General features: G+C 48.7%; 1 protein-coding gene across 1 annotated transcript in view; it reads left to right on the forward strand.

The window, feature by feature from the left end:
* Nucleotides 1–15,628, forward strand: part of SLIT1 (slit guidance ligand 1) — a 172,807-nt gene that overhangs the window by 133,237 nt on the left and 23,942 nt on the right. The window contains exons 21-25 of the mRNA XM_013975176.2: nucleotides 1,388–1,520; nucleotides 2,515–2,583; nucleotides 5,366–5,437; nucleotides 7,317–7,388; nucleotides 8,299–8,370. Of these exons, the coding sequence (XP_013830630.2) occupies nucleotides 1,388–1,520; nucleotides 2,515–2,583; nucleotides 5,366–5,437; nucleotides 7,317–7,388; nucleotides 8,299–8,370 (418 nt within the window). The remainder of the gene's footprint in view (nucleotides 1–1,387; nucleotides 1,521–2,514; nucleotides 2,584–5,365; nucleotides 5,438–7,316; nucleotides 7,389–8,298; nucleotides 8,371–15,628) is intronic.

Genomic DNA, 15,628 nt, shown 5'->3' on the forward strand with positions numbered 1-15,628 from the left:
CCCCAGAGAGGAGGGGTCCCCTGGGGAGGGGAGGGGCGAGGAGCATGGACACCCACTCAGTCCTGCGCCTGCCTCAGCCTGGTGGGGTCTCCGGTGTGATTGTAAGAACAATGGTGGGCTTGCTGTTTTTAAAAAATGGGGAAATACAGACAAAGGAAGGGCATAAATGTTACCTATTAGCTGGTCACTCAGACAAAATCATAGTTAACATCTTAGTGTGATTTCTTTAAGTAAGTTTAACCCAGAGACCTGCGTCCTAGCTGTTCCTGAGGGCTCCAGACCGCGGCTTCAGCTTGTGCAGCACCCACCCGGGCTCTCTTAGGGGCCCCACCCTCCATCCTTGGGTCACTTCCTGTGTCAGTATTCTCTTTTCCCTGAGTCCTCGATCTCTCTCCCGGGGTCATGTCCTTCTTTCCCTACACGCACAGAATCCAGCCTATCCCTCCATCCCCCGCCTCCCCCTCCAGAGCACCATATACAGAGGCAACTGTAGGAAGCAGATTTTTACCAAAAGTGACAAGGCAAGGTCTTGTCTTGGCCCAGCTGTCTGTGTTCAGGAGCCCCGGCCCTGGGGATTTCTCCGCCTGCCTTCAGCTTCAGCCTCCTGGCTTCTCCCCACCTTTCTCAGCACCTCCTATCCCCTTTCCAGTCTGCTTCCTGGGACCCTGGTGCCCTTATCGCCCGTCCTACACTCAAGCAGAAGGAAGGAAGGAACACAGAGGGTGCTCAGTACTGTTTATTCAATACATGAATGAATCTGTGAAGGATGTTGGGATAGAAGGGGCTGAGATTCTGGGCCAGCCAGATCTGGGTACAGACTCCATGTTGCCTCTGATCAACCTCCTGACCTGAGCAAGCTATTTAACCTCTCCCAATCTCAGTAAGGTAGAAAGTCCTTCATTCCTTCATTCAACTGACCTGTCTGGAGGCTGATATGGGCCAGGCCCTGCTCTCAGTGCTGGGCCCCTTCAGCGACTAGAGAAGAAGAAAGGGACACAGGTCTCCGTCCCCACAATGCTCACATTCTAGGAGCAATGGTGGTCCCCGTTTACCACATCATTAAAGAAATTACATTGGTACAGTGTCTGGCACACAGTAGGTGCTCAAGAAATGATGTGGCCACCATCCCCCTTCGCTGCTGTGCCCGGGCCCATCTTAGGTCTGAGGTGGAAGCGGTGAACCCAAGACCAATTCCAACCTCAAAACAGATCCAAGGGGCTTTGGCCGTGGTGGAGGAGGGCTGCAGCCAAGAGAGGACTGACTGGTGCACAACGCAGTATCAGCAAGAGGCCTCTGTTCCGAGGCGCCCTGAAGCGGGGCGCTGGCTGCGTGAGGCCCTGAGGAGGCCTGTCCCCTCCCTGACGTGGCTTCTCACCTTCCTCCCCAGGCCAGGAGGAGGGGGGCTGCCTGCCCCGCCCCCAGTGCCCCCAGGAGTGCGCCTGCCTGGACACTGTGGTTCGATGCAGCAACAAGCACCTCCAGACCCTGCCCAAGGGCATCCCCAAGAATGTCACAGAGCTGTGAGTAGCCCCCGCCTGCTGGCAGGAGGAGAGGGTGACCAGGACCTCTGGAGGGTAGACAAGGCATCCTAAGGGCTGCTCTTGGTGGGGCTGCAGCTCCAGGAGCTCAGGTCAGCTTTTCAATGGCTGGTGGTCATGGGGGTGGGAGGGCAGGTCACAGCATCTTGAATCCCAAGCTCTGCCCTGTAGATAAGGGGAGCCCTGGGAAACTTGACAAGGAGTTTAGCGCCTGGGCTTTAAGGACAGTGATTGGGTGGTGGTGTATGTAGTAAGAAGTAGAGTGGAGGCCCAGATGTGGAGAACAGAAGAAAGCTGCTGCAGGAGCCCAGGCCTGGGGGCTGGTGCAGTCAGGGAGGGGGATGTGAAAATGGAACAAAAGGGAACGATGAGAGACCAGGGGGTGGGAGAAGCTCAGTCAGTCACAGAACTGGCTGCAGAGGGAGGTGGAGATTCCCGTCAGCGTCCTGCACCTGGATGGTATAGGAACATGCAGTGTGATGCTGATGGAGTCAGGGGAAGCCCCGGTGGTTGTGAAAACACAGAACTCAGGTCTGGGAGTGTTGGGGTCTGGGACCAGCCTCAGGCACCTCATCAGCAGACAGAGGGAGGGACCTGCGTGCTGCTGCGGGCTGGCAGGTGGGTATTAACATGCCAGTCAGACCTATTTGGCTGGAAAGATTGGAGAGGAGAGAGCGAAAGGGAGAGGGTCCCAGGTTGAGCCTGTGGTGCCGACTGACAGGGAGGATGCTGAGGGGGCCAGGCAGGGGCTCAGGAGGGAAGCCACAGGAGCCTTCATGTGTCTGTGGCTTTTACCAAGATTTTGGTGGCACCTTCCCAGATGGCCTGTATTTTCTCCTCCAGTTAATGATTCAGGGCCAATTGTGTAGGAAAGGACATGGGTGAGAAGGCCGTGGCTGCAGGGGAAGGTTCTTGCAGTGCTGGACTCTGCTTGAGGCTGAGGCGGCTGCACTAACTGGGCTGTTCTCTCCTGTAGCTACCTGGACGGGAACCAGTTCACGCTGGTTCCAGCTCAGCTGTCCACCTTCAAGTACCTACAGCTTGTGTGAGTATCCTGGCCCGTCTCAGAGGACAGGAGGGCCATTGGAATCTAGCTATTATTGCTCCAGCTTTCCTGGAATTCCCTACAGACCCCACTCTGGTTGACCCATTTTTTCTTTCTTTCTTTCTTTTTTTTTTAATTGAAGTATAGTTTATGTATTCTTGGCTTTCCTTGTGGCTCAGCTGGTAAAGAACCCGCTTGCCATGTGGGAGACCTGGGTTTGATCTCCCAAACCTGGGTTGGGAAGATCCCCTGGAGAAGAGAAATCCTACCCACTCCAGGGTTCTGGCCTGGAGAATTCCATGGACTGTATAGGCCATGGGGCTGCAAAGAGTCGAATACGACTGAATGACTTTCACTTCACTTCACATAGTTTATGTACAATAGTATATGTTACAGGTGTACAATATAGTGATTCACAATTTTTAAAGAATATACACTATTTATAGTTATTATAAATCTTGGCTATGTTCCCTGTCTGGTACTGATCCATTTTTTAATTTCTCAGCATCCTGTTGGGAACATCTGTGCATAGACCTGTTTTGCCACCTAGTGGCCATTCTTGGGAATTGCATTGTTCCTGGCTGGGGTTGGACTGGGTCTGCTTCTGCCCACACCATCCCCCGAAGTGCCCCTTGAGGCTGATAATTACTATTAATGAGGGTTATCCTTGCAAAGGTAGGAGCCAGAGCAGAAGTAGAGAGTTATGGAAAACTTCTTGATCCAACCTTGGCTTCCAAACCAAATATGAGATACAGCAGCCTCAAATACGCATCTGTAACTAACTTTTTCTTTAGGCTAACATCTACTATTCTGTTATTTCCACCTTTGACCTTTCTACTTCATGAAAATGTACAAAGTAAGCCTCAGAATAAGTTTAGCTCCTCTTAGCCTTCCAGCTTGATTAACAGCTCACTTCGATTGTCTTTGTCTGCCCATTGGCCAGATTCCGTCAAAAAGAAGCCCAGAGAATATTTCATCTTAAGTGCCTTGGAGCACTGCTACTCAAAGTGTTGTCTGTGGGTCAGTGGCAGCTTGAGAGCTCTTTGTAATGTGCCTGCAATTAGATAAAGAACTTGCATCAGCATTTTTATCAACACAGTTTCTTCCTTCATTGGGAAAGTATTGCTATGGAAAAAATGTTAGCTAAATTGTGTGTTTAGTACCGTGTTGTGCTTAGTCACATCCGAGTCTTTACAACCCCATGAACTGTAGCCTGCCAGGCTCCTCTGTCCTTGGGGATTCTCCAGGCAAGAGTACTGGAGTGGATTGCCATGCCCTCCTCCAGGGAATCTTCCCAACCCAGGGGTCGAACCCAGGTCTCCCGCATTGCAGGCCAATTCTTTACCATGTGAGCCACGAGGAAGGCCCACAGGTGATTGCATTTTGGCACAGGCCCCTTGTTTGGGGACATTCAGTTCACATGGAGTAGCACTGGCTTAACAGAATTTTGACACTCCCGTTTTTCTGTCTTTGCTAATGACCTAGCCATTGTGTTTTGAGTGATTGTTCCAGTGGCGAGGTGAAGATGGTAGGTAGAGTGCTTTGTGGCTGACAACAGAGAAGGCGATGGCACCCCACTCCAGTACTCTTGCCTGGAAAATCCCAGGGATGGAGGAGCCTGATAGGCTGCCGTCCGTGGGGTTGTGAAGAGTCGGACACAACTGAGCGACTTCACTTTCACTTTTCACTTTCATGCATTGGAGAAGGAAATGGCAACCCACTCCAGTGTTCTTGCCTGGAGAATCCCAGGGACGGGGGAGCCTGGTGGGCTGCCATCCGTGGGGTTGCCCAGAGTCGGATACAACTGAAGCTATTTAGCAGCAGCAGCAGCAGTGGCTGACAGAGAGAGACAGCACTTTTTGGTCTAATTTGAGGCAGCTTCACTAGTGATGTGGATATGTTTGAAGAGGAAGGGAGGGAGAGGGGACTAATGTCAAGGCAGTTAGTACTATGAAACTGCCTGTTGGGTCTGAAATACCAGCACGTCCTTATCACGGGGAAACAGAGGTCTGGCTGGGACCACAGAGGAGGACACCGTCTGTGCCCGATGGGGAGGGAATCCAGGAGCACCCGGCCTGGCTGAAGGACTAAAGGAAGAGGAAGAGCAAGAACAGGGCTTAGTGACGGCCATCCCTTGGGGGTGGGTGAGAAAGCAGTGCAGCTGAGCGGTAAGGGGGAGTGCGTGAAGACTGGAGTCGGAGAAGAGACTTGAGAAGAGGGTGGTCAATAAGGTCAGCACTGCAGGGTCACTCAGAGCACATTTAGTGACCAGGGCCTTCGGGGCCAATGGACGAGGGTCTGACTCTGGCTGAACCTCCTCCCAGCTGTGTGACCCTGGGTGGGTCACCTCATCACCCCGAGACCCTGCCCCTTCTTTTGTAGAATGGGTTTACTACCTCTCCCGCAGGATTATAGGGAGGGGGAGTGAACAAACCCACGTGAGGTGCTAGTGAGAGAGAGAGGAAGAGAGCCCCTCACACCTGGCAGTTGAGAGACCCGGATGCCCTTGGTGGGAGTATTTCCATGGTGGGCAGGGGCGACGCCAGGGTACAGGATGAAGAAATGGAGACCCGGAACCCTGGGGACAGAGAGGGAGTGCAGGGATCAGAGCTGGGGAGCTGTAACTGGTTGTGAACCCAGTGCCTCTTCCATCAGCTCCCGGCTGCCAGTGGTTAGAACCACTTGCCCACCTGGCTGGGGGATGGCTGTGGCCAGAGTGGGGAAGGGAAGGAGTCCTTTCTTTCTAAATGATGATACTTTTTTTTTCTTTTGTCTCTTCCAGGGACCTGAGTAACAACAAGATCAGTTCCTTAAGCAATTCGTCCTTCACCAACATGAGCCAGCTGACCACTCTGTGAGTCCCGCGGTGGGCGGAGGTGGGGCGCTCCTGGTTACTGGGACTCTCCCCAAGCCTCGGTCATGAGCAGGTGTCCCCACGCAGCCTCCTCAGCCTCCAGGGAGGGTGCCAGGGCCTGCCGGCCAAAAAGACTTTTCAGAAACATTTTTTTTTAAATTGTGAAATGCAGCATATATATGGAAAGGTGCAAAAAACATAAACATATAGTTTAACAAATAGTCATAAAACTAGCACATGTATAAATACCTAAGGCAAAAACCAGAACACCGCTATCACCCCAAGAGTCCCCCTGTGGCTTCCTGGTTCTTCTTCTTCTCTCTCCCTGCACCTGAGGCAGTCCCTACTCAGACTTCCACAGTGATCTCTTCTTTGGTCTCATAGTGCCATCTACATAGGTATTTCTACATAATGAAGTTAATTTTGCCCATTTGTGAGCCTTATATAAATTGAATCACATAGGATATAGTCTTTTATGTCTGTCTTCTTTTATTTACCGTTGTGTCTTCATTTGCATCGCTGTATAGTATTCCTTTGCAGGAATATGCCACACTGTCCTCATCCATTCTACTATTGATGGATATTTGGATTGTTTCCAGTTTGGACTGTTGTGACTGGTGACTCTGAACATTTCTGTGCCTATGTTCTAAGATATTTTAATGATTGCTTTACTTATATTCCAAGCAATTCGTTGGAAAATAGTAATGAGCATCGCTTTTATTTGCCTGCTTAAGAATGTATTTTGCTCACCTTCCCAACACCTCATTTTACAGATGATGTGCCGAGAACTTAAGAACTTTCCCTTAGGCCCTACTGTGGTCAAATGGCAGAGCCAGTATCTCAAAAAGACAGGTTCCTGACCCAAGCAGGCTCCCAGGAACAAAATGTGGGCCTGAGGCCATGAAACGCTGCACTTTCCTGCCCTGGGTTCCCACTTCAAAGTCTTCATGAGCCTATTGACTGAAAGCAAAATACATAACGTAAAAGTTGAGTTAAGCCCAGAGAGAGCCTCTCAGATAGGTCTGAGGAACTGCTCTGAAGAGGTAAGGGAGGGGTCAGGATACAGAGGACCGTTTTTTCTCAGAAAAACATGGAGTCACACATCAAAAGGTTACTGCTAGTCACCAAGAACATATCTCAAGTGAATGACTTTAGTGCTTTTCTACCTATGCGAAGATCTAAGAGTCTGGGGTCATTTGAATTTTTTTCTTTAGATTTGCATGTTAACTCTCTAAAGGCCAGTATATTCAAAGCACAGAATGTTTTCTGTCTCTCCTCTCTGAATTCCCCTCAGGGTGCACTGTCAGTAATGGTTTGATCCTTGTGGAACTGGATTAGCAGGCAATTTTTTTTTCTTTATGAGCCTGTGTGTGAAGCTGCCCTGGCCTGTGGCTCTCAACCAGGGGCGGCTCTCCCCCCCAGGGGGCACTTGGGAATAGTTGAGAATTTTTGGCTGTCACAGCTGGCAGAGGGCAGGGGAAACCCCTGGCATTTCATCTTCAGAGGCCAGAGATGCTGCTCAGCACCCCTGCAGCACGCAGGGCAGCCCCCCTCCCTGCCAACAAGGAGTTGTCAACAGTGCTGAGGCTGAGAAAGCCTGGGCCAGGCGATCCTGGCAGCTGCAAGGAGGAACAGCCCTTTCCTGTGATAAAAATGTCTCATTTCTCTTGTTATTATTTTTAAAATAGCTCTAGTGAAGTATAATTAATATCTAATAGTATATTCTCAAAGTGTAAAAGTCGACACATTTTGATTTACGTTCATGCCCATGGAATCGTCACCACGGTCAAGATGGTGACCATCTGCATCAGCACCGGAAGTGCACCCTTGATAACTCTTCCCCCTTCCCCCCACCCTTCCTCGCTCTTCCTTCCCCCAGGATCCTCAGCTACAACGCCCTGCAGTGTATCCCTCCTCTGGCCTTCCAGGGGCTTCGCTCCCTGCGCCTGCTGTGAGTCTTCCCATTCTCCATTCCTCCGGGGAAATCTGCCCCACGAGGGGCCTCCTCATCCCCTGGTGGACAGGAATGTCCCTGCGTCCCTCCTCACCCCCCTGCTGGGCAGGAATATCCCCACGTCCAGGGCCCCAGCAGGGCCAACTGTGTCTGAAGTGGAAGGCCAGTCCTCTCTCGTTAGAGCCCCTAACGGAGGCCCAGGAATACATGGGAAACTTTGGGGAACGCTCACCCAAAGTTGCATAGACAGTAGGGGCTTAGTCTTCTGTCTCAGAGAATCCAGCAAACAGGGGCTGCTGCCGGCCCCAAGCTGTGTTTGCCCTGCGGCCCCAAGCTGTGTTTGCCGTATGTGTGCGGGAGCAGGTTCCTAGGCTTTCAAGATAGGTAGCCCCTCGCTGGCATGTGAGCCTCCTGTCAAATGGTGAATGTTGAACCTGCTCTAAGGAATTCCCACTGCAAGGTGTGGCCTGTGCTCACAGCCCCATGCTCACAGCACAGCCTCTGGAATATCCCTGCCCCAAGTCCTCTGGCAGCCACCTGGGGCAGGGGGGCATTCTTTACCCTCAACCAGGGCCCACTAGCAGCTTCCCTATCGGGAAGAAGCCTGTCCCCCCCGGGCTCCCTGGCTGAGCTCGGGAGGGCGCGTGCCCATTTGTCCTGTGAACAGCGTGGTGCGTGGGTTAGTTGTGACAGCACAAGCCGGGGCCTCCAGAGGGGCTGAGGGTCGGCGTGGTCTGTGATAGTCGCAGAGTCTGTGCTAGCCTCTCCTTGCCTGTGGCCATCCTCGCAGAATCTCTCACTCAGGGGCCCTCTCCCCCAAACACACCCCTCTCAGCAAAGGGCGTCTCTCCATCAGTTCCTGAGTCCCTGTCTCAGGCTGAGTCCTGACGGCCTCTTCTCTCTTCAGGTCCTTGCATGGCAATGACATCTCCACCCTCCAAGAAGGCATCTTTGCAGACGTGACTTCCCTGTCTCACCTGTAAGTAACTCTGACCCAGTCCTCAGCACCTCTTTGTATTTAAATGGAACTTGGATTCCAAGAAAGATGTTGCCTCTTGAGATTATTACTTTTAATTTAGCTCGTGAGCTTCAAATGCTTCCTGTTTCAGACTCTTACACATTCAGTGCACCATCAGTTGTAACAATGGGATTGAGAACAGTTCCTCACGAACAATAATAAAAGTAGTCATGACCTTGTGTTGACTGCCGAGCCCTGCACCTCCATCAGCTAATGCAACCCCCCAGCACTCCTACAACATAGCTACCATTATTCTCATCTTCCACATGAGGAGGCAGGTCCAGAAACTTGACACGCTCACCCAAAGTTGCACAGGGCAACAATAGGGGCTGAGTCTTCAGTCTCAAAGCCTGTTCTCTGAAGCACGATGCCAGTATTGTGTCCCTGACTTCACATGGTAGGTGATAAGCTCTGGAAATTTAGTTCTGCCAAGGAGTGTAGTTGGTGTAATTGGATGCTGAAATGAAATGCAAAAGAAAGTGCAAGTTGCTCAATCATGTCCGACTCTTTGTGACCCATGGACTCTACAGTCCATGGAATTCTCCAGGCCAGAATACTGGAGTGGGTAGCTGTTCTCTTCTCCAGGGATCTTCCCAACCCAGGGATTGAACCCAGGTCTCCTGCATTGCAGGCGGATCCAACTGAGCGACTTTCACTTTCATTGAATGCAGAAGGGCTTCCAAAACCATTTAGCTGGCAACACCAAGAGCATTCTTAAAAACCAGTATGCTCAATTCCTCAAAAGGCTGAATGTAGTATCATATAACCCAGCAATTCCACTCCTAAATATGAATCCCAAAGAATTGAAAGCAAAGACTCAACGAGATACCTGTACACCCTGTTTATAGCAGCATTGTTCACACAATAACTATACAGCAGAAACAACCCAAGTATCCACTGACAGATGAATGGATAAAAATATGGGACAGTGGGATATTATTCAGCCATAAAAAGGAATGAAGTTCTGACATGTGAGCAGACCTTTAAAATATGTGAAATAGCTAAGACATAAAAGGACAAATATTGTGTGATTCCACTGAAATGAGGGACCCAGACTAGTCAAATTTGTAGCTACAGAATGAAGAATGGTGGTTGCCATGAGCTAGAAGGAAGAGGAAAAGGGAATTTGTGTTTAATGGGTAAACAGTTTCCTTTCAAGGTGATAAAAAAAGTTTTGGAACCAGATAGTCTTGCTGTGTACTCAGTCATGTCCAACTCTTTGTGATTCCATGGACCGTAGCCCACCGAGCTCCCCTGTCCATGAAATCCCCCCGCCCATGAAATCTCCCCTGTCCATGAAATCCCCCCCATCCATGAAATCCTCCCTGTCCATGAAATCCCCCCTGTCCATGAAATCTCCCCTATCCGTGAAATACCCCCTGTGCATGAAATCTCCCCTGTCCATGAAATCCCCCCTGTCCATGAAATCCTCCCTGTCCATGAAATCCCCCCTGTCCATGAAATCCTCCCTGTCCATGAAATCCCTCTGTCCATGAAATCCCCCCTGTCCATGAAACCCTCCCTGTCCATGAAATCCCCCTGTCCATGAAAAACTGGAGTGGGTTGCCATTTCCTTCTCCAGATAGTGGTGATGGTTACATAATATTGTGAGTGTAATTGATGCCACCGAGATGTACACTTAAAATGGTCAAAATGGCAAATTTTATGTGATAGGTATTTTACCATAATTTTAAAATGAGGGAGTATAAAAGCAGTGGGCCATGAATTATGATTAATTAGGGTCATTCTAATTCTGAAGGTGGGGCCAGGCACAAAGCAAATATGTCCTTTCCTATCGTCTCATCTATAGGTCAAGGTCATGTTCAGCCAGACGGATGCAGCTGGGACCCTGGGCATTACCACATCCTCATGCTCTCTGCCTCACAGCCAAGCAGCCAGGGCCCAAGTAGGCAGGCAAATCCAGATCAGAGAGCCTTTTGGGGTCCCCAGCATCTCTGCTTGATGTTCATTCTCTCAACAACCTCCCTGGATTTTCTCAACTTTAAGACTCATCATTTCCACATTTTAATCTGTGAGATCAGACAGATGATCTGTGGGTACTTAATATGGTAACATTTCTCTACTTTTCCCATAGCAGGCATCCAACAACCTTAGACTTGAGGAAATAAAATAGCAATAAGTGCCACTAGTTGTGAGTTTGCTTGGGACAAGGACTTTACTTCCAGATGGGAAGCAGCTTTTGTGCCAGCTTCATAAAGACAGGGGCTGCCTTGAATCCACACTGAAGGTTCTAGGACTTGGTGGGCAGAGTGCAATGATTGATTAGTGATGTCTGCCGTGGGAGTGGAAGGGATAAGAGGTTCTGTCCTCTGTGGCAGGGTTTATTATATCCATTTTATAGTCTCAGGTTCAGTCAAACAGATTCCCTAGGTCGTAAAGCTAGGGAATGACAGAGACAGGATTTGAACATAGGTGTGTGTGATTCCAAAGCTCTTTATTTATTCTTTATTGCCTCAATAAATATGTCCCGAGGAACCACAGTGAGTCAAATGCTGAAGAATTTACTAACACAAGGTTGCTGCCTTCTGTGACCATCTGGAATATTACAAAACACATTCAAAGAAAGCAGTGACTAACTCTGGGGAAGTCAGATGACCTTCAGAGAGGCGGTGCCGTCTTTACTGCCTTCGAAAAGGCACGAGGAATTTGCCATTTGGAGAAGACAGGGAAGGACATTCTACGAAGAGGGAATAGCTTGTGCAAAGGCACGGAGGCGAGAAAGTGTAAATGACATATTCAGGGCGGCTATACTGTCCAGCGTGCTTCCCAGGCGGCTGAGTGGGGGTGAAGAATCCACCTGCAGTGTAGGAGGAGCAGGTTCAGTTATTGGGTCGGGAAGATCCCCTGGAGGAGGGCATGGCAACCCACTCCAGTATTCTTACCTGGAGAATCCCGTGGACAGAGGAGCCTGGTGGACTACAGTCCATAGAATCACAAAGACTCAGACATGACTGAATGAACACACGCACACACGCTTACTGTGCGTGTAATATGTGGATAGAGGGAGTTGGGTTAGGTAAGAAATTTGGGGTAGGAAGACAGGAGTGTAGAAACGGACACTGCCATTCTGTTGTAAAAGGTCTCTCTGCTGAGAAGTTTGAGTTTTGGTCTGTAGATAGAAGGGAATCAAGGAAGAATTAAGTTGTGGAAACTCCTGGAAAGCCATGGTGACATACGGAAGCTGGATGGGATGGGAAGAGTCAGGAGGGAGCCTGGCTGGAGACGGTGGCTCTGGGCGAAGACCAGGCAGGGGTTGTGTTGCTCATTGTTCTTGACGACTGCCACTCACAGCGCCTTGATTCTATCTAAGTTTAGTAATTTTTGGTTGTGAGCTCATTGTTTGCTGATGTTAGGAATTCTGAGGACCTGAACTGGTAATGCTTCTCTCTAGTGAGTTCACGTGTGTGTCTTGCCGGGCCAGCTCTGCTGCTGCTCTGGGCCGACGCTGCTCTCCTCCCTTGCTTACCCCTGGGCTGTGCTGACCGTCTGCTCCAGCTCTCCCCCTTGCTAGGAAGGGCCTTTCCAAGCATCTGACCCATCTCTTCCTCCTCCGTGTGTCTCGCCTGCTTGCATGTGTGTGTGCTAGGTCACTTCGGCCAAGCCCGACTCTGTGTGACTCTATGGACTGTAACCTGCCAAGCTCCTCTGTCCATGGGATTTTCCAGGGAAGAATAGTGGGGCGGGTTGCCATGCTGTCCTCCAAGGGACCTTCCGACCCAGGGATCAAACCTGCGTCTCTTGTCTCCTGCTTTGGCAGGCTGGTTCTTTACTGCTAGCACCACCTGGGAACCCCATCTCTTTAGCCTGGGCTTTACCTCTCCTCCTTTGCTGTGAAAACTGCATGATGCCCAAGGATGTTCTGATCTTGCCCTCAGCTCAAAATCTAGAGGCTTTGCTTTTCAAAAGGGAAATAAACAACATTGTTTTTCCTCTTTAAAGTTTATTTATTTTAATTGGAGGGTAATTACTTTATAGTACTGTGATGGTTTTTGCATCCATCAACATGAATTGGCCGGAGGTGTACATATGTCCCCTCTCTCCTGTTGAAAAAGAACATTCAGACATTGTGACATATTTATGGATAGAGAAAGAACAAAATGTGTCTTTTGAAATGATATATCAAACTCTCAATTCCATTTTCAACTGAAATTTACTGATTCAAACAATCTTTGAGAGAATAGCATTGAAACATCAGTTCAGTTCAGTTCAGTCACTCAGTCGTGTCTGACTCTTTGCAACCCCATGGACTGCAGCACACCAGGCCTCCCTGTCCATCATTGACTCCTGGAGTTTACTCAAACTCATGTCCATTGAGTTGGTGATGCCATCCAACCATCTCATCCTCTGTTGCCCCCTTCTCCTCCCACCTTCAATCTTTCCCAGCATCAGGGTCTTTTCAAATGAGTCGGTTCTTTACATCAGGTGGCCAAAGTACTGGAGTTTCAGCTTCAACATCAGTCCTTCCAGTGAACACTCAGGACTGATCTTTAGGATGGACTGGTGGACCTCCTTGCAGTCCAAGGGACTCTCAAAACTCTTCTCCAACACCACATTTCAAAAGCATCAGTTCTTCAGTGCTCAGCTTTCTTCACAGTCCAGCTCTCACATCCATAATGACTACTGGAAAAACCATAGCCTCGACTAGATGCACCTTTGTTGGCAAAGTAATGTCTCTGCTTTTTAACACATACACATGACCATATGTAATAGAGATAGCCAGTGGGAGTTTGATGTGGATGCAAGACACCCAGTGCCAGTGCTTTGTGACAACCTGGAGGGGTGGGGTGAGGAGGGAGGTGGAAGGGGTGTTCAAGAGGAAGACCACATATGTTTCGTGTGAAAAAAAACCTGAAGCTGCAAAGCCAGATTTTGAGCCCATGCCTATCTATAAATTCAGACGTTAGGAGAACAGTGATATCAGGCTAGAAGCCAGATCCAGATCTGACTTGTTAGAAAAAACAAAACAAAACAAAAAACAGTAAGCAGAGCTCAGTGGTAATTGGTAGAGCTCAGTGGAGGTGCTAATTGCAGAGCAGGGCATTAGCACTGCCAATTAGATATGTTTGCTAGTTGCCCTGTTTCTCCCTAAAATAGCATCTATGTGCAAGAAATCTTCCATTATTATGAAGCAACCGTGTGAATACATTCTTCCCTTTATACCCAGGGTTTCAGATGGAACGAGGCAGCAGCCTGAGAAGTGTGCATATGTGTGTATTCAGGTGTGTGCCCATCTAATGCTAATGGGATGTATGTGCCTGTGCACACATGTAGCTATTATTTCTTCTGCATGAGAAGCCGCACCTATTTCTTAAGTATTCCCTGAGCAAGTACAAGGGGTCAAGGAATGGGAAACGATAGTGCAGACTCACTGCATTCTTCCCGGGCTTCACGGAGGCCACAGGCCGTCTGAAGGGAAGGAGGTGCCCATGGCTCTGTCCCAAGTCAGGGGTTGCCCGAGAGTGAGCGCCCAGTGTTCCTGGCTCCCAGACGTGCCCCTGTTCTTGGTGTGACTCTGACCTGGGCCTCTCCTCGTCACTGGCAACATGTGAAGTGGGTGGGTGGGCTGAGGGTGTGTGTGGGGGGGTGAGGTCCACCATATTTAAACCCCTTGAACTCTAGAGTAGGAATCAGGATGTGGCCTTAGGTGTTTGTCTTGCCATCAACTTGTAGCAGGACCTCAGACAATTCATTCAGCTCTTCGGGTTCTTTCCTTGTCTGTGCACAGGTTATTTCTCATATCCACTAGAGTTCTAACTACATGCCATAATCAGGCCATCATGAGTATGAGCACTGCTCACTGCCTGCACATCTCCGCTGCTGTCCACTTGGGTATTTAGAGTTAACTCGTCTTTCCTCCGTTTGTCTATCCATCCATCCTTCCATCAGCCAGTATTTGCTATGTGCCAGATCCTGTGGCAAGGCTCCCCAGGGTCATCCTTCATGTCTATAATCTGGCATTTTGTTGCCCCTAATCTGTTGCCTGCGGGAACACTAGACTTCTGTGTTCATTAAAAATTCATTGTGAAAAGTGAATATGAAATGATTAGGTAAATCATGGGATGCCCATATGACAAAATAAAAAGTAGTTAGTTATAACATTTATGACACTGTACTTTATTATTTGATGAAAACGCAGAATAAAGAAGATGGTATACTCTGATTTCAGTGATGTGTATATATACACATGAGCACAAGAGCTAGAAAGGAATAGATGAGAATTAAATTAGTCACATTTATGGAGTGGTAGAGGATTCCTCTATTTTTTAGTTTCTTTTGATTTCATACTGAGGTTTGTGCATTTCTCCTGCTTGTAGGCAGGGGTTCATTTGGCAAATGGGGGGGTTCTGCTGGTTCAGGCACCATGTGGGATTGGTGACACGTGCTCTCAGGGAGCTTCATTCCAGTAGAAGGAGGCAGGGATGCACATGAATAAATTGCCTGGGAGGAGGAATAGCTCAGGTGAAGAGATTTTGAAGTTTTAGTATATGCTAAACTCTATAGTTGGCACTTCTGTCATAGGAGGTCTATTTCTGGCTTGGTTATGTTAGTAGAAGAAGCCCAGCGGGCCTTGGCACAAGCAGATGAAATAGCTACTGTTTCATCTATTTCCAAGTTATACCAAATATCAACAACACAGGATTATTTATACTTTTGTTGGGGGATGAACTTGACTCCACAGTCCTTTTGGATTGATGAGTGGCCTGGCTGTCCTCATCACTGGTCTCAGCAGGGCCTGTGGCCGTCCATGCACTGGGAGTTCACAGTCATTTTATCGGGAGAAATGGACTCCAGGTGAAAGTGAACTACTCAAACTAATAAAGTAGTCAGAAAAGAAATAATGTTTGGAGAAATAAAAGCTTGAAATGTTGAAATCAGGAGTTGCTCGCCATCTGCTCTGTATACCAAGTAAAACGTGTTGGTCAAGCCAGAATGCCTAATCTTCAATAGCTTTGTGTGTGACTTTGGTTGCTTTTATTATTTCTATATTGTATATATATATAATAGAGAATAAGATATATAAAAATAGAGAATAACATATATATTATATAATATATATGAAAAATTGAAAAGGGCATGACTTTGTTGCCATTTATGGGGAGGCTTTATGCAGGAATTAGGAACTGTGACATCCTAAGATGTGTCAGGAGCCCCCACATTCACAACAGCTTTAGATTTAGTCTTTTGGACTTTTTCTCTA

Source organism: Capra hircus, chromosome 26 (genome assembly GCF_001704415.2).
Source record: "Capra hircus breed San Clemente chromosome 26, ASM170441v1, whole genome shotgun sequence".
Lineage (NCBI taxonomy): Eukaryota > Metazoa > Chordata > Mammalia > Artiodactyla > Bovidae > Capra > Capra hircus.